This window comes from Salmo salar, chromosome 04 (assembly GCF_965601325.2).
Source record: "Salmo salar chromosome 04, fSalSal1, whole genome shotgun sequence".
NCBI lineage: Eukaryota > Metazoa > Chordata > Actinopteri > Salmoniformes > Salmonidae > Salmo > Salmo salar.
Window position 1 is genome coordinate 17,887,162 of NC_138294.1, and position 25,073 is coordinate 17,912,234.

Here is a 25,073-nt window from a genome sequence, read left to right on the forward strand (position 1 = left end):
TTTTGTTGGGTAGTCTATATTATCCCAGCAGTGGGTTTGAAATATGATGTAATTTTATATGTCATTGTACTTCCTTAACCTCTAACAGAATAGATTGCTTTAATTAAACCTCTACTGGAAGCCCATTCTGTTGATTGAAAACTCTGATATTCTAAAAGGAATCCACTCTTCATGCTATATTATATAAGATACGGTATTATTAAAATCATGTGTGTGTAAAACGATAGGAATGAATGAAATTCATCCAATTTGACATTTATTCTTTTTAGTTTTTATGACATGTCCATGCATTGTATGTTGACATGCCGCCATGCTGCATGGCCCATTCATAACCGACCTCTGCCATTGTGACAGCCACCAAAGCGAAGAGAATAAAGTCTGTCACGCGGGCGCGCTCTGCTTGTCACCACTGACTGCTGCACACGGAGGAAACGGTACGCTGCTCTCTCTCTCGGGCTGTGCTCAGACCCTATCTCTTATCTCATCCGCCCTCGGTCTGTTTACACGCAAAACAGTCCGTTGTCGACTGGAATACGATACGAAGATCCTGCTTCTAGGCAGGTTTTCTACAAGGTTCTTCTGCTCAGTATGCCAGAACGCATGGACTAATTTAACGACGATGGCTTCGTTGCGAATGTTCGCCAAACTCCGGGCTGGAGTTGTCGGATGTACTGAACCGTTCCTCTACGCACTCAAAACAACCCGATCTCCGGTGAAATTACTGCATACGGTAAACTGAAACTACGGTGTGGGAGTAGTACGTTGTAGCAAGAGTTTATAGATGGGACCTCCGCGTCGTTATGTAAACATCCAAACTAGTCTTTTGTGTCTTCACAAGTTTTGAACAGTAGTCTGTTATTGTCGGCCTGCACCGTACATGCTCTGTTGGTTTGGGAAACCGGTTATAGAGTTCCAATGAACTGTCAAATAGTGAGATAGTTGAGCGAGGGTGTTATGCATGTCGTTGTTTCAAATATTTTAGTCGTCGTTTCCATCTTAAACTGCACTGCTTTGAAGTACACTAGATTGTAACAGAATTACGGATCCTTGAAGTAATCAATAGGCCTACCGTGAAAAGGATATAGGCAGTCTAGAGAATACAGTGATGCATTTCAATTAGCAAAGCATTGAATCGAGAGAGGGGTTTCCCATCCATTCCGTCACGTCTTGACATGTTGTTAAATGAGGAATAAATAGCTTTCCTCTCTCTGAATATAGTCATATAATGTAGTGAAACTGAATGCAGAAGACAGGTTGGCGATCACACACACACACACACACACACACACACACACACACACACACACACACACACACACACACCAACCCTTGAATTGAACGATTCTCTCTCCCTCTGTCTCTTTGTTCTCCTTTTCCCCTCTTGGCGTCACTCTCCTTAGCTTCAGATGACTGCACTAAAGTGTCACCTATCCCATGCATAATGAATAAGTAACTGTAAGAGCTCAGTGATTTCCTAACTAGAATGTCAACACCATGTCACCCAGAGTGTTGGCATGACAGTGAATAATAATATGTAGTCCCCTGGGACTACTGGTACGAGACTCTAATGAGGTTCTTCTCCAAGTTCATGAAGATCGCAATGTGAGTTATGTGAGATTAATATAAACATCATGCAACACTGAACAAAGTGTGTGTGTGTGTGTGTGTGTGTGTGTGTGTGTGTGTGTGTGTGTGTGTGTGTGTGTGTGTGTGTGTGTGTGTGTGTGTGTGTGTGCGCGCTGTCTAGCCTCCTTAATGAACTGTTTCATTAGAATGGTGGCCGTCTGGCAGACACCTGTCAGCTAAGCACAAGAGTGTTGTTAGGTCTCTCCAAGGAAGGTGCAGCCAGCCCTGCCAATATCACATGGGCTGTCTTGGCCCAGGGCTGTACTTTGATCCCAGTAGACATGTCCCTGTACCACCCATGCCTTACTACTGTCGCTGTACTGTATCTCTGTCTCTCCCCCTGCAGTTGTTGCAAGACAGTTAGGTCATTCTGTGGGGAATTACATTTGTGCAACGTCATCACGTATGGTGAATAAACTAAGTGTACAAAACATTCCATGACACAGACTGAACAGGTGAAAGCTATGATCCCTTATTGATGTCACTTGTTTAATCCACTTCAATCAAGTGTAGACGAAGGGGAGGAGACAGGTTAAAGAAGGATTTTTAAGCCTTGAGACAATTGAGAATGTCTGCCATTCAGAGGGTGAATGGGCAAGACTAAAGATTAAAGTGAGTGGGGTATGGTAGTGGGTGTCATGCGCACTGGTTTCTGTCAAGAACCGCAACGCTGCTGTTTTTTTTCACGCTGAACAGTTTCTTCTTTGTCTCAAGAATGGTCCACCACCCAAAAGACATCCAGCCAACTTTACACAACTGTGGGAAGCGTTGGAGTCAACATGGGCCAGCATCCCTGTGGAACATCTTTCGACACCTTGTAGCGTCCACGCCCCGACGAATTGAGACTGTTCTGAGGGCAAAAGGTGGGGGGGGGGGGGTGTAACTGAATATTAGGAAGGTGTTCCTAATGTGGGGGTATACTCAGTGTACAATTACCCCACATTTTCTACACAGCACCACACATCACTGTCAGCCAGAATGGAAGGGGGAGTTTTCATAGTCACACGTCAATGACTATCACCACAGAACATCTGGGTAGATTGATACTCTTGTGAATGCGGCCGCGCTCCGGGGGGGGGGGGGGGGGGGTCATCAAAGCAACAACATGACACTGATAGAGCATTGTCCCCCCCCCCCTCCCAGACGCCGACACACACACACACACACAGTGTTTATCTGCTCCTGACAGGCCCTCTTGTCTGATGAGTCAGTGTGTAATAGAGAGGCTTTCATCCATCTAGAGCCGTGATTGGAGGGAATTACAGGAGTCAGTCGTCCAATCACTAGACCCGACTGGCTGCCCATCTATCTGTTTGTCAGGGTCGTGTTCAGCAGGAAACCGTTTGTGTAATTAATGCTCGGATAAGCTTATTTACTATTAGGTATTGATTGATTTTTCCCTCTTTATGCGGTGCGAGCTGAACACAACACCGGAAGAATTATCACTGATTTATCATAGTGAATTATTTTAATGTTTATGTGTCAGTTAATCCCGTAAGGGATGGGATGCCAACTGGTGATTTGACAGGAAAATAAAATGTCACTCATTCATTCATACATGGTCTTCTCAATGGACAAGATGGGCAGTAGCTTATCCCCCGGTCTCCTGTTCAGAACATATCCACCACCAACTGAATAGGAAACCTGATGCCATCTTTCTCTAATATGGAACCTACCAGACTCCTCACCTCAGAGTGCTGAGCATTAAAATAGTTTAAAGCCCAGAAGTGCGTTATTAGCTACTGCAGTAAAAGGATGTTGTGTTTGGAGATGAAAACCCCTGGGGTTATTTTTAACTGTATGTGTTAGTCATTGTAGCTTGCATAATTCCAGACTGTCAGTGCCACTTCCCATCTCTATCTGCCTTTGTGAAACAAGAGCACTTTGGTTCGACCCAGATAAGCTAACATGAAAAATGCTGACTTGGGACGAGTTGGGGAGTAAAGGGGTATATGAATTTTAAACGTTTGAACCATGTATCAAATATGGGCTGTATGTCCTTCAATATGTCCTTACACATGTCCAGGGGGTATAAGCCAAACAGTAACAGCAGGAAGCTAGGAGCTCTCTCTATCTCTATCTCTGTCTCTGCTCTCTCTCTCTGTGTCTCTCTCTCTCTGTGCTCTCTCTCTCTCTGTGTCTCTCTCTCTCTGTGTCTCTCTCTCTCTGTGTCTCTCTCTCTCTGTGTCTCTCTCTCTCTGTGTGTCTCTCTCTCTCTCTGTCTCTCTCTCTCTCTGTGTCTCTCTCTCTCTGTGTCTCTCTCTCTCTGTGTCTCTCTCTCTGTGTCTCTCTCTGTGTCTCTCTCTGTGTCTCTCTCTCTCAAATCAATGATGACGCAGATAGATGATGAGGATAATAATAGGAAAAATAATAATACTCAATGAGTAATAACAATGAACAGGACAAGACAGAAATAAAGGAATGAGGACAATTAAATAGTTAAGAAAGACAGTTAGCGATGTTATTATGGGTGTGGCAGGAGGTTACATATTTTGCAGGTAATATGGCACGAAAGGTCTCTCTCTCGCTCTCTCAGCACACCCCACACTGCAACAGTGTGTGGCGGCTTTAGCAACCCGGGTCATATTTCACTACAGTATGACAGTAATTGGAAGACTGGGGAGCCAGAGCACCATGGTATCCAACCACTCTAACCATCCATCGTTATTCTAGCCATCCATGCTGCCGTTTGCATGGCATTTGCCTGAGGGCTGAAGCTATAGTCACTCCTTTGTCAGATCTCAATTGGATAAAATCAGCTGTTGTATAGTGGGCTGTCATTTTAAAGGTTTATGGCTGCATATTGCTACCACTGCACTCCCATACTCCTGGTTTATAACCAGAGCCTATTGGGGATTTATCCTGATTTTAATGGGAAATGTGGGTTGCCAAATAATATCCTCCAAAAAGCCAGGAGAATGCAGTTGTAATTTCGCTCGCTGCTTAACTGTTGGCCCACACAACAACAAACTATGAGGATGTTAATGATGGATGTTCCTATTAATCTGTAGTGAGAGAGTGAGTGTTAGAGAGTGAGCGAGACCCCCCTCCCCCCAGGAGTGGACAGCTGCAGAGCAAGAACTAGCCAACTCACTGTCACTAACTCACCTCCAGCTAAACCAGACTTGTCAGAACCCATTAGTTGTTGCATCCAGCCTTATTCCACACTCAATGTAACCATCACTGCTTTCTTCAGTTCTACACAGCCTCCTAGTCAAGAGTCCATCCTGCTATTCCATTTGTGTAACCGTAATTGTTTTGCTCAGGTCTGCACCACTAGCTTCAATCACGTAGGCCTTTAAATGCCTTGCAGAACTTGGGCCATTGACAAACCGCTTTCAAACCAGCTAGTAACAAAAATATCCATTGTAGTCCGAGGCCAAATAGGAACTATTAGTCGGTTTGAGTCATCACACCCTGGATTTTACAATGCCCAGGGAATCAATGTAATGAATGTGGTATCCGTTTAGAGACTCTTCATTAGTATTCCCATCCCCCAACGGGACCGCACCACTCTCTTTTATTATAGAGTGGGGGTGTGTCCCAAATGGCACCCTATTACCTATTTAGTGCACTACTTTTGACCAGGCCCCAACAGTTGGGACCGCAGCCTAGCAGTCAGAAGATGGATGGTGGGACGCCGCTCAGGCAGAGAGGTTTACGTGTCTACTGTGCTCCCATTCTGTGTGTCAATACCATTCTCTGTGACTGCATCACAACTCGTGTTTGTGAGAGGAATTGACGTGTTGAACGCACCGAACTGTCTGTTCAAACAGCTAACACACAGCTCAGACACGTATACATGCCCCACAGGACATGCCACCAGGGGTCTCTTCACAGCCACCAAGTCCAGAATAGACTGGGAACCACACAGTATTACATAGAGCCATGACTACATGGAACTCTCTTCCACATCAAGTAACTCAGTCAAACAGTAAAATCAGATTTAAAAAGCACAACGCGCACTGTGAAGACACACACACACACACACACACACACACACACACACACACACACACACACACACACACACTGTAATATTGTAGTATTGTGGATATTATATTGTAGTATTAGAGTAAGGATGTAATTATGTGTTATAACTGTTTCATCCTGTTTGGAACCTTGGCAGCAGCTGATGGGGAGCATAATGTTTAAATACTAAATGGACATGAATACCTACTATTTCATAAAGGGGTTGTGACAGAAAAACTGACTGTTGATATCCCCTGAGAGGCTATTTGTCGCCAGTTTCCATAGGATTTCAGGTCTGTGGTATCCAGTAGAGGCTCAGTTTCCTACGGATTTCAGTCCTGTGGTATCCAGTAGAGGCTCAGTTTCCTACGGATTTCAGGCCTGTGGTATCCAGTAGAGGCCCAGTTTCCATAGGATTTCAGGCCTGTGGTATCCAGTAGAGGCTCAGTTTCCATAGGATTTCAGTCCTGTGGTATCCAGTAGAGACTCAGTTTCCATAGGATTTCAGTCCTGTGGTATCCAGTAGAGGCCCAGTTTCCATAGGATTTCAGTCCTGTGGTATCCAGTAGAGGCCCAGTTTCCATAGGATTTCAGTCCTGTGGTATCCAGTAGAGGCCCAGTTTCCATAGGATTTCAGTCCTGTGGTATCCAGTAGAGGCTCAGTTTCCATAGGATTTCAGTCCTGTGGTATCCAGTAGAGGCCCAGTTTCCATAGGATTTCAGTCCTGTGGTATCCAGTAGAGGCTCAGTTTATTAGGCTCAGGTTATTCTGAAGTACCGACGGTATGCTTTTCAATACCGCCAATTAAAAACATTTCTATTGTATGTTTACAAATGGCACATAGAGCAAACGTGACAATTCACTGTTGAGCAGCACAAGAGGTGATTCACTACTAATGTTTGCCCACTAAATATCTCAACCCTAAGTTAACTATCTTATTTTCTCCAGCTCAGAGCTCCAGCTATACATTTGGTTTGCTAACTTGCTAGCTGTAGGTGGCTAGCTTGCAAGATCACCCTGTGTTATAGAAGTTCACAAACTCTCTCTTCAAAAGTTGTCTTAACTGTCACCCAACAGAGAAGAATGTCTTATTGCCTCAGTGTCAGATTGCTGTCTGGTTACTCTGTCTGTTGATTGGCTGGTTGGTTGGTTGATTGGCTGGTTGGTTGATTGGCTGGTTGGTTGATGCTCTCCACTGCATACCAGTGGAGGCTGCAGAGGGGAGGATGGCTCATAATAATGGCTGGAATGGTACCAAACGTGGTTGATACCATTCCATTGAATCCATTCCAGACATTACTATGAGCTGTCCTCCCCCCAGCAGCCTCCACTGGTATGCAGGTTGGCGGGTTTGTGGGGTCAACCTGCTATCATTGTTGAGGCCTATAACTAAGGAGTTAAAAAGACATAGCTGGTTCAGTTGCTCTATTAGAATGGAACCTTTTTCTGCCAAGCGTGATAGTGTAATTTGCGTATACATTTTGGAATGAATCTAAAATGTTTTATTGAAGATCTTGGAATGCAGGCAAGATTATGCGACAAGTATGCACACTGTTCTAAAATGGTTATTTATGCTCTCATATGCCATGCTACCAACTGACAGTCTGAATATACCTCCGATTACTCAAGGAAGGAAGCTGAATAGCCAGAAAAGTGCTTGTCATTTTCCGCCTGTAACTGTCATTGTAAGAGGCAAGCCACTGGCCATCCAATATGCAGTTACATATTTTAAGAGGAATCTCCTGAAACAATACCTATTTGTGAAAAACTAAAAGTTTTTTTCAATCTCTTTTGCGAAGCAAATCAAGTTTATTGGTCATATACACATTTAGCAGACGTTATTACAGATGTAGCGAAATGCTTGTGTTCCTAGTTCCAACAGTGCAGTAGTGTCTAACAATTCACAAATCTAAAAGTAAAAGAATGGAATTAAGAAATATATAAATAGCAGGATGAGCAATGTCGGAGTGGCATTGACTAAATACAGTAGAATATAATACTGTATTTACATATGAGATGAGTAACGCAGTATGTAAACATTATTAGTGGCCAGTGATTCCATTTCTCTGTATACAGGGCAGTAGCCTCTAAGGTGCAGGGTTGAGTACCCGGGTGGTAGCCAGCTAGCGATTGCTGATGAATATGTTTGTGTGGTTTTGGTAATAAAGGGTGAGTTGTTAGGAAACCCACTTATCTAGGCCTAGCTACCTGCCAGTTATCTAATACCCACTTACCCACTTCTATTCCTGACACACGCTTAATATATTGTTAATCTACTCTGCATTTCAACTAGGACTTGAATACAGCAGCTGACCCTTAGCTACTGCAGTCTGTTGTCTTAACAGTAACCTCCCTGTAAAGAGTCATTCAAAACAATGAACTGCTCCAAACAGTATAAAAACCGAATTCAGACCAATATGTAATATGTCTGTTGCAGTACGTAGAGGAATAAAAACTCAAGTTCCAGCTCTCTATCATTTTTGCTTTATCACCAGGACGTCCTATACTCATCCAACCTGGCTGACTTACATCCGCCTCTCACCAGCCTCTCTCTGCATGCTGCCTTTCCCTTTTTCCTTATGTTTTAGTCTTTCTGCTCTCTCCATGTTCTCACAGCTGCATTTCCAATCGTTGCCCCCTCCCCCCTCTCTCTCTCTCCCACTCTTTCGCTCACCCTCCCTCTTTTCCTCTCTAAGAGAACGTTTTCGAAAGGAAAGAGAGAAGATAAATGCCTTAACTCAAATCACTTTCATGGTACAGTGCAGCCTGAGCTCATGACAGCAGCCGGTAATTTGGTTTCTTCATCCCTCTGTTTTTCATCCCTGGCCCCTAGAACTGTTTATTACATGGGAACCATTCAGAAGGTCAAATAGGGGGTGCTTGTATTTGTCCTGTTTCACACGTGCAAATGTCTAACCTGTACAGTGTAATGAAATTGAAATGTTTTTTGTAAAAGTGCAATATGTGCCATGTAAAAAAGCTAACGTTTAAATTCCTTGCTTAGAACATATGAAAGCTGGTGGTCCAATATTCCCAGTAAAGAAATATTACGTTGCAGTTATTATAGGAATTATGACGCGTCGACTATTTCTCTCTAAACCATTTGTATTTCATATACCTTTGACTATTGGATGTTCTAATAGGCACTTTAGTATTGCCAGCCTAATCTCAGGAGTTGATAGGCTTGAAGTCATAAACAGCGCTGTGATCATGCATTGCTAAGAGCTGCTGGAAAACGGGAGTAAAGTTTGAATGAATGCTTACGAGCCTGCTGCTGCCTACCACCGCTCAGTCAGACTGCTCTATCAAATCAGACTTAATTATAATATAATAAACACAGAAATACGAGCTTTTGGTCATTAATATGGTCAAATCCGGAAACTATCATTTCGAAAACAAAATCTTTGTTCTTTCATTGAAATACGGAACCGTTCCGTATTTTATCTAACGGGTGGCATCCCTAAGTCTAAATATTGCTGTTACATTGCACAACCTTCAATGTTATGTCATAATTATGTCAAATTCTGGCAAATTAGTTTGCAACGAGCCAGGCGGCCCAAACTGTTGCATATACCCTGACTCTGCGTGAAATGAACGCTAGAGATGTGACACAAATTCACCTGGTTAATATTGCCTGTTAACATTCATTTATTTTAGCTAAATATGCAGGTTTAAAAATATATACTTCTGTGTATTGATTTTAAGAAAGGCATTGATGTTTATGGTTAGGTACATTCGTGCAACGATTGTGCTTTTTTTCGCGAATGTGCTTTTGTTAAATCATCACCCGTTTGGCGAAGTAGACTGTGATTCAATGATAAATTAACAGGCACCGCATTGATTATATGCAACACAGGGCAAGCTAGTTAACTACACATAGTTGATGATATTACTAGGTTAACTAGTGGTTATGTGAAGATTGTTTTTTTATAAGATAAGCTAGACACTTACCTTGGCTCCTTACTGCACTCGCGTAACAGGTGGTCAGCCTGCCACGCAGTTTCCTCGTGGAATGCAATGTAATCGGCCATAATCGGCATCCAAAAATGCAGATTACCGATTGTTATGAAAACTTGAAATCGGCCCTAATTAATCGGCCATGCTGATTAATCGGTCGACCTCTATTTGATATTGGTGGGAACTGAAACACGCTGTCGATCCAGACCATCCCAAACATGCTCAATGGGTGACATTTCTGGTGAGTATGCAGGCCATGGAAGAACTGGGACATTTTCAGCTTTCAAGATTTGTGTACAGGTCCTTGCATGCCGTGTATTAGCCTGCTGAAACATGAGGTGATGGCGACGGATGAATGGGACAACAATGGGCCTTATCTCTGCGTTCAAATTGCTTATCCCTGTCCATAACATAACCCCATCGCCACCATGGGGCACTCTATTCACAACGTTGACATCAGCAAACCGCTCGCCCACACGACGCCTTACACATGAGGCTCCCGAGTGGCACAGCGGTGTAAGGTACTGTATTTCGGTACAAGAGGCGTCACTACAGTCCCTGGTTCGAATCCAGGCTGAATCACATCCGGCCGTGATTGGGAGTCCCATCGGGCGGCACACAATTGGCCCAGCATTGTTCGGGTTTGGCCGGGGTAGGCCGTCATTGTAAATAAGATTTTTTTTTTCTTAACTGGCTTACCTAGTTAATTAAAGGTTAAAAAAATAACATGTAGTCTGCGGTTGTGAGGCCGGTTGGACGTACTGCCAAATTCTCTAAAATGACATTGGAGGTGGCTTATGGTAGAGAAATTAACATTAAATTCTCTGGCAACAACTCTGGTTGTTCCTGCAGTCAGCATGCCAATTGCTGCTGTACTGAACCTCAACTTGAGACGTCTGTGGCATTGTGTTGTGTGACAAAACTGCACATTTATTATCCCCAGCACAAGGTGCAGTTTAATCAGCTTCTTGATATGCCATACCTGTCAGGTGGATGGATTATCTTGGCAAAGGAGAAATGCTCACTAACAGAGAAGTAAACACATTTGTGCTCACAATTTGAGAGAAACCTTTCTATTATGCACGTAGCAACATGGTCTAGGAAAAGGCGGCAGTTAAACAGCGCACTATGAACCGTCAACAGCAACCCCTGTCTAACGGAGGAGAAAACGCATTTGTTAAAAAATAATATTTTTATTTGTGTTGCACAAATTGTTCTTAATATAACCATATACAATTTCAGTAGCACGTCTTAGTGATGGACTGCCTCCCCCACGGCCTCCACAATGGATCAGTCCACTCAGACAGGCGCCGATCATATTTTTTTTGTGTGTTACTCCTCTACTAAAGAAATCTTGTTCGACCAACAGCCTAACAACCAAACAATCGACCAGTCGTCCAAATGAGTTCAGCCCCAGAAATAGCAACCTTTTGGTTACTGGCCCAACGCTCTAACCGCTAGGCTACCTGCTGCAAGATAGTCTTTGTTTCCCGGGCCGTGTCCAGCTGCACCCAAAAGGATAACTCCTCCTCTTCTGGTCAGTCAGTCAGGGCTGGGTGGACCCAGGCTGGCCACGCCATTGGTTGGTGCTAAATTCCAGTCCAAATCGCCCCATAGCCCCTCGTACTGTACCACCTAGACACTCTTGTAAATGAGAGAGGATTTGTCAGAGCTGGGTGGGTGTGAGGTGGACCCAGACTGGCCACACTATTGGTCTGTTGGTGCTGAATTCCAACTCAAACACCAAGCCCCTAGTCCTTAGACACTCCTGTAGATCGGAAAGGATTTGATAGGTTTAAGCCAAATGCAATTGCTCAACCATTCCTTCTGATAGGTTGGTATGTTGCTTGCACCCATCAGAGACGTTCAGATCTACACGAAAAGTGGCGAAGAAACCAGGGGCGGAAATCCCGGGGGGGGATTTCCCATCCTGGGAAAAATATGATTTGTCCCCCCCAATATATCACTGAAACATAACATAACTATGTAATTTAAATAATATTAATAATACGCATTGAAAGCAATTGTGCTGATTATAGACACTTAATAGCGCGTTTTTAAGTTTCAAAAGATTGCAACCCCCCCCACGCTTTGCCTCACAATGGTTTGATCCACTGCCAGCTCCTTATCTTGCTAGGTAACAGAGAGGTCGTATCTACTGTCTGAAAGGCACTCAATGCACGTAACTGACGTGAGGTTAATCCAGTCAATCGCGCACACACACTAGCTGAATATGCAGAGCTAGCGCGCAAATATTAACTATTAAGCTAGCTAGTACCTATTCCATTTATGTGGCGTCGTCAAAGATGGAATCAGCATGCAGATGATGTAAGTTAGTGCTTCAAAGTCCCTGTGATAAGGTTAGCGATAAACTGAAATCCAAACTGAACAGAACTACACTCTTCTACCATTGTCTTAAATATATTTAATGGTCTCGTTGCAAAAGCTAAATTGTCGCAAGTGAACTTTTATTTATTTATTTTATTTCACCTTTATTTAACCCGGGTAGCAAAGATTATAGAAAACACCACTGAAACTGAATTGGTGCTCGCTAGCTTTGCAAATTCAGCTATTGTTGGAAGCCAGCCAATATGAAACAAACTATTAAAATTACAAAAGGTTGCAGCATATGTTGTGTAAATGGTGAACTCATACAGCTGTCAACTCTTGTCATTTTAATCCGTTTCACATTTGCTAGCTACCTTTTAGATCGAAGCCCAAATAGAATGATTGAAGATGATAGAAGCCCATTTCCTACTGTAAATAACCTACACACTGTGTGTGTAGCCAGCCAACCAGCCAGGTAGAAAAATGGCAGAAAAATAAAAGACGGACATCAGAGTATTTTTCAATACACCAAAACGCATAGTAAGAACCCTAGTAGCCTAATATCTCAAAGACTAGTTGATAAAATGTTCATAAGAAAGAAATTAAATTCTAATGGAAATGTTTCACAATGATGTCATTAGGCAGAGCAGGCAACAGATGGCACACAGACAGCAGAGTTGGGGACAGATATGCAGGGACAGACTGGCAGAGACAGGGAGTCTCAGGTAAGTTTGTTGAGTCTTTGTTTGGCAACATTATGAAAGGTTCTCAATGTTTTTGACTTGTAAAATAGGAACATAATTGGAAAATGCCATGGATACCCCCACTCTCAACTTAAACTGGTGACTGAACTAAGATTTGTTAAAGGCAATGGTATTGCTGTTGTGATTAGTTGTGTAGTTTTGGGTACCGGTAGTTAGGAGTACGGCAAACACCTTATTTCTTTGGTTCCTCAATATACATTTACCATATTACAATGTAGGCTGTGTGTTACAGCACTACTTTTGGTGTCCCCCTCAGGAATTGCTCTTGAGAAAATGTAATGTAATTGTCCCCTCCAAAGTTGATATCAGATTTTCGCCCCTGGAAGAAACCATTCAGCATGAGATGGTGTTGGAACCCTGGGTCGTGGTACAGTGAGTGATGGGTACTGAAACAGGGCCCCCATGCAGGGCCCCCACGAGGGGCCATAGCTCAGCCTGTGACAGGAGCCATAATAACGGGCGGCCTGCCGCGCCTGCCTGCCGCCTGCCTGCCTGCCTGCCTGCCTGCCTGCCTGCCTGCCTGCCTGCCTGCCTGCCTGCCTGCCTGCCTGCCTGCCTGCCTGCCTGGGCTCTAGGCGGCCGGCCACTGGAGAAATTAACCAGCCAGCCTGTGACTGTCACCAATCAATCACCATGATGTCCCCCGATGAACACTACTGGCTATAGCTGCTCCACCTTACTAAGGAGGAAAGGACAGTTTATCACCAAGCTGCTGCTGTACTGACCCTCTGAAAACCAACTTTATTTCTGTCCTGGACTCCAAACTGATAGTGGGGAAACAGAGCATATCACTTTGAACTCCTGGTAACCGTATACAAGTGGAGGAGGAAAGGACAGTTTATCATGATGCCACTGTGCTGTGTCTGGCTCTGAGAACAAACCACTCAAAATGAATATAGTTCCTCTGGGGTGGAATCTGTTCCATCATGCAGTCTATTGTTTTGAGATATGGAAAATGACATTTGGAGATAAGACATGAGATGAAGGAACAGAAGTTGATTAATATCAGCTGTAGCTACTAGCCTCTGTTCCTTGAAGGAGTCACAAAATGTGTGAATGTCACCGAAGGGCCAGGGCGCTGTGGCGGCAGCAGTTACCTCAACACCGTGCATGTTGATTGGAGGGGAGGATGTGGGGAAGAGTGCACGTCTAATTGGAGGCCGCTGGTGATGCTGATGGAGTCGTCCCTCTTGTTTGAATTGCACTTGACTCGGCCCGTGTCTCGCTGAGGGCTACATGAGTGGCTCATCTAAACCCCCAGGTGCTTGGCTGGGAGGTAGGAAACGTGCAGGATTATTCATTCTATAGCTCTTAATGAAGGCCAATACATTCTGTCACCCCATTGATGTATGAAGGGAATACTGTATTATGGTATTCATACTGTAGCTCTTAATGAAGGCCAATACATTCTGTCACCCCATTGATGTATGAAGGGAATACTGTATTATGGTATTCATACTGTAGCTCTTAATGAAGGCCAATACATTCTGTCACCCCATTGATGTATGAAGGGAATACTGTATTATGGTATTCATACTGTAGCTCTTAATGAAGGCCAATACATTCTGTCACCCCATTGATGTATGAAGGGAATACTGTATTATGGTATTCATTCTATAGCTCTGAGTGTGTTCCTGTTTGACCATGAGTCATCTCCCATTTTATGTTTTGTATGATGGGAACGGTACAACATGGCATTGAACCTGACTGCCTACAGATTTCCCGGTGTTGAATTAGCTGTCGTCAGCGCTCTAACCACTACTCCCTATGCACGGCGCATCTTCACCCCAGAGATAAACTACCTCGGCCTCCGAGATTGACGCTCGGCTCCTTATCCGTGCACTTTTTCACATGTATAAAACACACACACAACAGACAAACGCACACATGCATACACACAAACGTAGACAAACAAATGCGCACACACAAACACAAACAAACGTCACAGTGCTCAAATGCCTCTCCTGTCCCCGTCACCACAAAAAGCATTTCACTAACGAGAGCGATAAGAGGGAGGGAATATTTTCCCCCTGAATTGCGGCTGTGGCCACTGTGCATTGTCAAGCACTAATCTGACTGAGTATTTTTAGAACACAATGCCCGCACTTACATTTACGTCATTCAGCAGACGCTCTTATCCAAAGCGACTTACAAATTGTTGCATTCACCTTATCATATCCAGTGGAACAACCACTTTACAATAGTACATCTATATCTTTTTTGGGGGGAGGGTGGGGGGGGGGGGTTAGAAGGATTACTTTATCCTATCCCAGGTATTCCTTAAAGAGGTGGGGTTTCAGGGGTCTGGAATAAGTTATGTGCGCATTTACCTATATGCCAACAGATCACAATGGTGCCTAATTTATCATAACCATTACAGATCACTAATTGTTAAATTGCCCCATATACAGTATATTCAGTCATTTAAAAAAACAAGTGCCATTTAATATTAATTTATTCAATCTGTAATATCAACTGGTTATAGTTCATCGTGGAACACAATCTGTAATATCAACTGGTTATAGTTCATCGTGGAACACAATCTGTAATATCAACTGGTTATAGTTCATCGTGGAACACAATCTGTAATATCAACTGGTTATAGTTCATCGTGGAACACAATCTGTAATATCAACTGGTTATAGTTCATCGTGGAACACAATCTGTAATATCAACTGGTTATAGTGGAACACAGTGGAGCTTGCTTGTAGACACCTATGGCTGTGCAATAGCATAGCCTTGTTTTGTTCATTTAGCAGACAAGACGCTCTTATTTCTTGAGCCCTTCTTGAGTCAAGACACCTATTTTATAGTAAAAAAAGATTATGTAAGACAACAGAATAAAATGGAACAGAATATTTTTCCAAATAAAAGTAGTTGTCAGTGTGAATTAAACACATCTTGTGCCTGGTACAGTTATTCTCAGTGATCATTTAAAACGGGGCTCAATTTGGAGAGTTGAAATCTGTCTTTTCCATATACAGATGTTTAATTTAGTTTATTCTGCCTGGGTCTTTGGGATGTTCAAAATGGATGAACAATTCCACATTGAACACTGTGTGGTGATGAGTTACGGCCACAACATCTGTTTGGAGAGAAGGTACAGTGAAGGGAAAAAGTATGTGCTCCTAATCTCAGCTCGTTACCTGTATAAAAGACACCTGGCAGCCAGAAATCTTTCTGATTGAGAGGGGATCAAATATGTATTTCCCTCATTAAAATGCTAATCAATTTATAACATTTTTGACATGCATTCTTCTGGATATTTTTGTTGTTATTCTGTCTCTCACTGTTCAAATAAACCTAAAATTAAAATTATAGACTGATCCTTTCTTTATCAGTGGGCAAACGTACAAAATCAGCAGGGGATCAAAAAAAAAAAAGTCCCCCACTGTATACGCTTACCCGGGTGTAGGGTGCAGTTTTTTTAGGAATGGGACGTTAAACGGGTGTCCTGAGTCTCTGAGGTCATTAAAGATCCCATGGCACTTATCGTAAGAGTAGGGGTGTTAACCCTGGTGTCATGGCTAAATTCCCAATCTGGTCCTCATACCATCATGGCCACCTAATCATCCCCTGCTTCCAATTGGCTCATTCATCTCCCCTGTAACTATTCTCCAGGTTGTTGCTGTAAATGAGAATGTGTTCTCAGTCAACTTACCTGGTAAAATAATGGTTAAATAAATAATGATTCTGAAGAAAGTATGCTCTTTTTTGTCTTTATCGAACAGTTTTTGTTTTGTGCATATTTTCAGTGTGGAACTAGGTTTAGGGGGTTTATAGCCCAGGCCAGGGATGGCAGCCCATTTTATATCTACCTTTTTACACTTTGGAACTCAGTCTGGGTCTCAATTTACTGTTGAGAGTTAGAATAATAGAATACAGAAGGTGCATTTTGAAATTTGGATGTGCATAAGCAGTCACTTAATTAGCCCATGTCAGCTGTATTTTTTTGGGGGTTTATTTTTTTAAGATTGGTAAATTAGTCTAGTGGCCAGCTATCTAAACTTGTAGTAAGCATATTGGAATTACCGACCGCGGTGGAGCCCATTTGATCATCAGTTGTCATATTAAAAACGGCAAGCATTTGCTTCCACCCTATGGCAGAATTTGTAGAATTGCAGGAAATTAGTTGTAAAATTGCTAGCTCTTCCGTTCAAGGACCCAATTACACATGCCCATCCCTAGACTCAAGATGATGAGTTTCAACTAACAGCCAGTGGAGTTCCTACTGAAACTATTGATTATGAATCCAATTATTGAATTGGATTAAATTACTAGTAGGGCTGGGACTATACCAGTATCGCGATACTCGTTAGTATCACGGCAAGGAAACCGAACACAAAGCGGATTTAACTTATTTAGGGAAAGAGCCCTAATGTTGGAAAGAAACATCACTATGTTGTCATCCAGAGTCACATTTATTTATCTTCAACCAAGCAATAGCACACACTATTTTACATACAGCAGGTTTTTAAAGGACCTTTGCGATATTGGTATCTTCCCGGGCCCTAGTAACGATAACGGGTTACATTTAGAAAGTAACCTACCCTGCTTATTGCTGGAGCCTGCCCCACTCGAGGAATGGATGTCTCTCGTCTCTTATCAGTTTTTCCTGCCTTTTTACTCTTAACCTTAACCACTGATGTGTAAGTCTATAGATCTCCCATCCAGTGGCGATTTTTAGCATGTAAGTCTTGGCTGGGCACACAAATTAAAAGTGGGATGCTCCCAGCAAAGCCACTTCACAACACTAAACAATACATGCGTTACACTATAAGGGTGACCAACAGCCCACAAACTGTTAGGGCCTACATAAAGCTGTCCCAACAGTAGAGTCCCAACAGCAGTCCCAACATCTTACCACTGCTACACCTGGCTATCAGCGGAGCCTTGTCTGGCAGTGAAACAGTTCATTCAGCCTCATTTACTGCCTTTAAAAAAACAACATAGCTGATATGGCTGACTTGCTTAAACAAATGTGGTTTCTAATGACAATTGAGATGTACAAACTATGGCATAAGGGGACGACAAGCGGATAAGAGGCAATCTGTAATTTCGATTAAGACATTAATGAGCGAGCTAGGACAGACGTAGTCAATATAACGATTTGTTCAGCACTTTTGAAATGTACAGCGATAGAATTCAGAACATGGGCCGTTCTTAGTGTTCTCCCTGTACACCAAGTCAGAACCATAGGATAAATAAAGGGGCATATAATCAAATAATGAAAGCTCTTAGAATATTCGATGATTACATTTCTGTAAAACAGGTTATAGGCTACATGTGCACCACCAAGTCAGAACAGTAGATGAAATTAAGAGGGGTAAATAGACCAAATGATTACGGTGAGGCACATGGGCTACTAACAGCTTACTAAACAACATTAAAAAGGAATGGCCAGTAGATTGTCGACTTGATTCATGATGATTACTCTTAGCTAAGACTTTGGAAGTATGATGTTGACATGATCAGTCCAATCAAAGCTACTGTACATATAACATGATTTGATGTCATTTTATCTGTAGCAAATGACCTTGAGCCTTCTTGGATGGGCACTTCTAATGTAACTCTATGGCAGCACCCAAGGGGCTAGAATTTTCTAGCTCTACCCTTTGACTTGGTGGTGACGTAGTGACCCCATGAGTGACAGAACACTGAGCCAATCACAGCGCAACGCTCCATATTTTCTGCTGGCTTACCCCACCACCACAGAAAGCGCTGAGCAAGGCTGAAATACCTGCATTGTGGAGCTGCATTACTCTAGAAAACAAAAAAGAGACCATGTTTGTATGGAGACTTTATTAACTCAATGATATATATATATATTGTTTGCAAACTGATATGGAACATGTATTAATGGCAAGCTCTAATGACGGGTCACCACTGCTCCCATCCCTCTGACCATAACCCCTGTCCTTTGTGCGGTGTCTTTGACCTGTAGCTATAGCAGTGTACGGATGGCTCCAGCACTCCGCTTCTTTAACTTGATATTGATTGGCTGACAGCCCAGGCTACAGACTGGAGGGTCGAAGAGGAGTGGCTGTCAGACACGCACGCACACCCACTCTGTCAGGTCCCTGGATGTCACTGCCGCTGGGACAGAGACTCACCGATTCATTCAACCACCCAGACTCCTTTTCTATTAAACTGTTATTCTACAGGAGAAGGAATCCATTTTGAAGAAATACATTTTTTCACTCTTAAGCTCCTAATACTGACCTTTACGTGGGGTCAGAAAGTAGTCTACATTTAGTTGAGTAGATATTGACATTTGATCACTTTTTAAAGTCACAATGTCACACATTAGGCTTCTAATGCCATCAGAAAGGAATGTTTTACATTTTGAATAGTCTTTTGGCATTTGATCACTTTAAAGTCACTCACTGCAGCCACGCGCTTTATAGGCTTCCAATACAAGGGGCCTGACTTGGTGTTGCTGGCCAGAAAGTAGTGTTTACATGTTCATTAGGCATCGTTGGCAAACCCCCCCCCCGAGTCCTCTTCTTACCAGGTGGAGTCATTTCCATTTTAATGGTGTGGATGGGGGTAATGTTCTGTAGCAAGCACATCATTAATTCAACAGTTATGACCATAAACCCTGATTCATTTCTCACATTTAACACGACCATGTATCTTTACCCACTGTGAGCATGTGTTTTAATAGTGGCAGAATGCATGCCTAAGGCATCACAATACTTATTGGGATTTGTGTTTGGTATAATTGTAGCACTATACAAAATCTCTTTACACACACAGGCGTGTGCGCACATACATATGAGATATATATACACACACACACACACACACACACACACACACACACACACACACACACACATTTTCACAGCTATCACTCTACGTTCTTATCTTACCAGCTCCTTTCATTACTTCCAGGTGCAGTGCCAGCAATGTATTCCCAACCATTAAACCTAATACTCCAAATCATTGTATTACTCAGCATGGGTTTAGAAGGGGATGAATCTGTAGTGGGGATGTTGATATGGAAACCTGGAGGCTTTCAGCACCATTTTCTGTCTATTTTCAGGTATTCAAGCATCAGCATTCAGTCTGGTTTAGCCAGGCTAAGTCTCTGTGGCTTCATGTCATGTGGAGATTGGTGAGAGCCAGCCTTTTACCATTTACCTCAGTGAAATTGGATAGTGATGGTTTTCCATCTTCCATCTAGGCCAAGAAGGTATTGAATACAAATGGAGAAATGTTGCATCAGCAGAAACTTTCACATGGTGTAGTCAGCAAAACAAATCTGTCGGCTGTAGGCTATATCTGGGGTTCATGGGGGGTGATGTAGCAAGATATGTTGCGGTAATATAATGATGATACAGTTTCTTGGAAATTAGATTCTGGAAATATTTCCTTATCTCAATGTTTATCACACAGTATCTCCGTAAAATGACTTTTGCAATGACTGGCTACATTTAAAATGTTAATCAAGACATGCCCTGGCAAAACAAAGATGCCACGTAGATTAGAAGCTGACTCTCATTTTTATCATGTAGAACTTCAAATGCTTGTCTTTCTGTCTTTGGCAGCATGACCGTTTGCCAAGGGAGGACTTCTGTTGATACTGATGATATTGAGCTGATAAGCCACTAAGACAGTCTGTTTTTAGTTGCTTTGCCGCCCATGTATGGAAAAATCTACAGAGTTCCTTGTAACAGTATGTTCTGGTGCCTCTCAGGCTGTTCATAATGTTGATTGGAGACCTATTTGCTGATTTAATGTTATTTGTGTTTCTTAAATGTACAGTATTTGTGTTTTGTAAATTGTGTACGCATGGTTCCTTCTGAAAGAGACCTTGGTCTGAATGGGACTCCCTGTTTAAAATAAATCCATTCTGTAATGTGCTCTCTCTCATTTCAGATCCATCCCAGACAGCCACAGTGGAGATGTCCTCCCCAAGTGGTCTTCTGCAGTACTGTAGCACCCTCTAGTGGTATGATACTGGCATTACAGTGAACCTTTCTACAATTGAATGTATTACTCTGGCTGCCTTGACTTTACACACAGTGTAGTTCTTTATTCTAAAGTGCCAGCCTATGATGAATGGCTTTAGAATTGTATTCTTTGGTAGACAGTTCATATCACTATTAATAAACGCAGAGACCTGCGACAATCCATATATTGTTGCATGCAATGAGCTCAGTTATTTCAAACAGTGAGAATGAGCTGCACTGTATTTTAAACACAAGGCCATTAACTGCCCATTTAACCCTGTGTTTTTCTCTGTCTGCGGTCTAGATGTGGTGTTGCAGTATAAACATGGACGTCCGGTGCTGGCCGTGCTGCTACCCTCCAGGCAGGAGAGCTGTCTGTTCTTCCTCAGGCCCATGTTAATGACTGTAGGAGACCTCATCCATGACCTGCAGAGAGAAGACCCAGGAGTCACCTCTGTCTCTGTGCTCACCAAGGGTAGGACACACACACACACACAAATATGTTGTACACACACACACAAATATGTTGTGTACACACACACACACAAATATGTTGTGTACACACACACACACAAATATGTTGTGTACACACACACACACAAATATGTTGTGTACACACACACACACAAATATGTTGTATACACACACACAAATATGTTGTATACACACACACAAATATGTTGTATACACACACACAAATATGTTGTATACACACACACAAATATGTTGTACATACACACAAATGCAAACATTTTCCCGTATTCATAAAGCATTTTAGAGTAGGAGTGCCTATCTAGGAGCAGTTCAGCCTTTTAGATAATAATGAATATGATTTAATGGACAGGGCAGAACTGATCCTAGATCAGCACGCCTACTCTGAGATACTTTATGAATATGGGCCACTATCTGTCGTGTACACAGACACTATATCCGTCTATTATCCTCCTGTCTCCTACAGATGGAGTGCGGGTGGCTAACACCACCCCTGTAGACACTATATCCATCTATTATCCTCCTGTCACCTACAGATGGGGCGCGGGTGGCTAACACCACCCCTGTAGACACCACCCCTGTAGACACTATATCCATCTGTTATCCTCCTGTCTCCTACAGATGGTGCGCGGGTAGCTAACACCACCCCTGTAGACACCACCCCTGTAGACACTATATCCATCTGTTATCCTCCTGTCTCCTACAGATGGTGCGCGGGTGGCTAACAGCACCTCTATAGACAGTCTCCTGAACAAAGACTTCCAGCTCCTCATCAATGATGGTGTATACAACATCCACTCCCCTGAAAGAGGTAAAGATGATGATATAATAATAAATGCCATTTAGCAGCCGCTTTTATTCTGAAACGACTTAGTCATGCATGTTTACATTTTAAGTATGGGTGGTTCCGAGAATCGAACCCACTATCCCTGGTGTAGCAAGCAACATGCTCTACCAACTGAGCTACAGAGGACCACAGTCACGCAGCTACAGAGGACCACAGTCACGCAGCTACAGAGGACCACAGTCACGCAGCTACAGAGGACCACAGTCACGCAGCTACAGAGGACCACAGTCACGCAGCTACAGAGGACCACAGTCACGCAGCTACAGAGGACCACAGTCACGCAGCTACAGAGGACCACAGTCACGCAGCTACAGAGGATGATGATGATGAGATATCAATTGATCTTTATCAGTAATTCTAAAAAGAAACACCATTAGTCACTTGAGTATCAGCATGATCCTCCTTCTCCTCATCCTCCTCCTCATCGTCATTACCAACCTCCAGTCTGGGGTGGAATTGGTGGAATAGTGATGCATGTTTCCAAAGTGTAATACTGAGTTCCAAGAGTGACTGTTGTAATGAATTCCACCCATGTTGTGTGTCCAGAGGCATCCAGTGTGTCCAGTGAGCATGTGGTGGACGTGGAGGACATGAAGCACATGGTGCAGCTGCTCCACACGGCCCTCCACCTGCCTGACCACCACCTGCTGAAGGAGAGACAGCTGCTGGAGAGACTGGATGGACTCAAACAGGACCTCTCACCTCTAGAACAGGTACTGGAGGGATCTCCTTCTGACTCCGTTTCTCTCTTCTCCTTTCTCTGTCCTTCTGTCAGTATCTCCTCTCTTTATTTCTCTCTCGTCTCTGTGTGACTCCTACTACCTATCCCTTTGGTCGACAACCATAAAGCTGTCGCGGTAAACCTTCAAAGATAAGATTGCATGAGTGTGAGAGTTTGTTTTAGCAATCACCAGTAATCTGTGACCCGACGATTCCCTGTACAGGTGAAGGCACAGCTAGAGCGCAGTGCGGAGTTCCACTCCTCCAGGACTCTGTGGACAGGTGTGGCCCTGTTGTCTGTCCAGGGCGGGGCCTTGGCCTGGCTCACCTGGTGGGTGTACTCCTGGGACGTCATGGAGCCCGTCACCTACTTCCTCACCTACTGCACCAGCATCGGAGTCTTCGCCTACTATGTCCTCACCAAGCAGGTACAGTACAGGACCCTAACCCTGCTATGTCCTCACCAAGCAGGTACAGTACAGGACCCTAACCCTGCTATGTCCTCACCAAGCAGGTACAGTACAGGACCCTAACCCTGCTATGTCCTCACCAAGCAGGTACAGTACAGGACCCTAACCCTGCTATGTCCTCACCAAGCAGGTACAGTACAGGACCCTAACCCTGCTATGTCCTCACCAAGCAGGTACAGTACAGGACCCTAACCCTGCTATGTCCTCACCAAGCAGGTACAGTACAGGACCCTAACCCTGCTATGTCCTCACCAAGCAGGTACAGTACAGGACCCTAACCCTGCTATGTCCTCACCAAGCAGGTACAGTACAGGACCCTAACCCTGCTATGTCCTCACCAAGAAGGTACAGTACAGGACCCTAACCCTGCTATGTCCTCACCAAGCAGGTACAGTACAGGACCCTAACCCTGCTATGTCCTCACCAAGCAGGTACAGTACAGGACTCTAACCCTGCTATGTCCTCACCAAGCAGGTACAGTACAGGACCCTAACCCTGCTATGTCCTCACCAAGCAGGACAGGAGGACCCATGTCCAGCACGGTCTCAATACAAGTAGTCAAGACAGTGTCTCCCCCTTGTGTACACAAAGAGTACTGTCACTACAGGGCACTTGAACAAGAGGCTTTCATTTTCATTTGAGTCACACCTGGTCTCCTTTCAACAACTTGGAGCTGTTAGAGTAGTCAAGTTCCCATATGTGACCTACTCCTCCATTGCCATACGCTGTACAGTATGAAGACAGTAATTATCAGGGTTGAATTCTAACTTTAGATAATTGTGTGCAGCTCAAACTTCTGCATTGACATCAATGGTAGATGTAATCAAATGAATGTAACAGAGGAATCTCCACATATGTCTGCCCTCCTGTGGCTGCTATGTATATAGCATGCACTGTATAGAAGAAGCTCCAGCTAGGTCTTGATGACACGACATGGTCTGACCGGTAAACCTTCCAGTTTGTCCCACAGCACCTGTGTCCTGCGTCCATGTTATTTTGTAAGTTCTATCTTATAAAAGTGCAGTATGAACTGTGTACATCCATGCCACAACAAGGAGGCTGATACATTCCTCTGTTACGCTTCTAGGTGCATCACCTGTATTCTGATCATATCTCCTAATGACATCAGTGCATGATTTACATAGAGGTTCACACAGTTATCTCAAATTAGAATTTAAACCCAGATAACTATGCTCAGAAGTGACACACGTAAGTTAGTCTGCACCAGATGAATCATGGTTGTTTTGGTCTGTAGGACTATGTCTATCCAGACGCCAAAGACAGGCAGTTCCTGTATTACTTCCACAAGGGTGCCAAGAAGGAGCGCTTCAACGTGCAGAAGTACAATGAGCTGAGAGAGGAGTTGGCTTCGGTATGTTGCTATACTTACTTATACAAGGCACTGCAGAATTTCTGCTCACTGCTTATTGGACTTTCCACTGATGTATTCAGTCTATAAGGGGCTTCTGTTGATCGGGTGTGTGTGGTGTGTGTGTGTGTGTGTGGTGTGTGTGTGTGTGTGTGTGTGTCATCATTAGGTGGAAGAAGATTTGAGACGTCTAAGGAATCCAACCCAACTTCAGCTCCCTGTAGAACAGATCCAGAGCCAGCCATGAAGAGTCCCCCCCCCCACACACCACACACACACACACACACACCACACACACACACCACGTCAAACTGAAGGACTACTGAGCAGCATTTCTTCCCATTTTATTTTGATAACGATGCCTTTTTCTTACTAACCCTGCAGATCATTTTAGAGTTTTGGTTTACACTGTTTACAATGTTGGAAGTCATTTGTGTTAATAGAAGTATAATAATAAATATCATATGAGAAAGCATCTTCTGAATTCTAATCATATTTTCTCTGCATTCCTGGCCGTTGCAGTAATTCAATATAGTAGCTAGTTTCATTTCTATAGAAGAGCAAAGTTC

The 25,073-nt window shown here is 43.4% G+C and overlaps 1 protein-coding gene across 1 annotated transcript; it reads left to right on the forward strand.

Annotated features, from left to right (window-relative positions):
* The first annotated feature begins 388 nt into the window (after positions 1–388).
* LOC106610343 (calcium uniporter protein, mitochondrial) lies at positions 389–24,979 on the forward strand. The gene is made up of 8 exons (XM_082974151.1): positions 389–730; positions 20,533–20,605; positions 20,911–21,081; positions 21,805–21,909; positions 22,492–22,658; positions 22,890–23,093; positions 24,391–24,507; positions 24,674–24,979. Exons 1-8 carry the CDS (start codon positions 620–622, stop codon positions 24,749–24,751), a joined length of 1,026 nt encoding a protein of 341 aa, XP_082830277.1. The 5' UTR covers positions 389–619; the 3' UTR covers positions 24,752–24,979.
* The last annotated feature ends 94 nt before the right edge of the window (positions 24,980–25,073 follow it).

Coding starts and splice junctions, on each gene's coding strand:
- LOC106610343 (XM_082974151.1), top strand. CDS start 620: ATGGCTTCGTTGCGAATGTTCGCCAAACTCCGGGCTGGAGTTGTCGGA. Junction 21,910..22,491: donor CATCCACTCCCCTGAAAGAG/GTAAAGATGATG, acceptor TTGTGTGTCCAG/AGGCATCCAGTGTGTCCAGT. Junction 22,659..22,889: donor ACCTCTCACCTCTAGAACAG/GTACTGGAGGGA, acceptor TTCCCTGTACAG/GTGAAGGCACAGCTAGAGCG.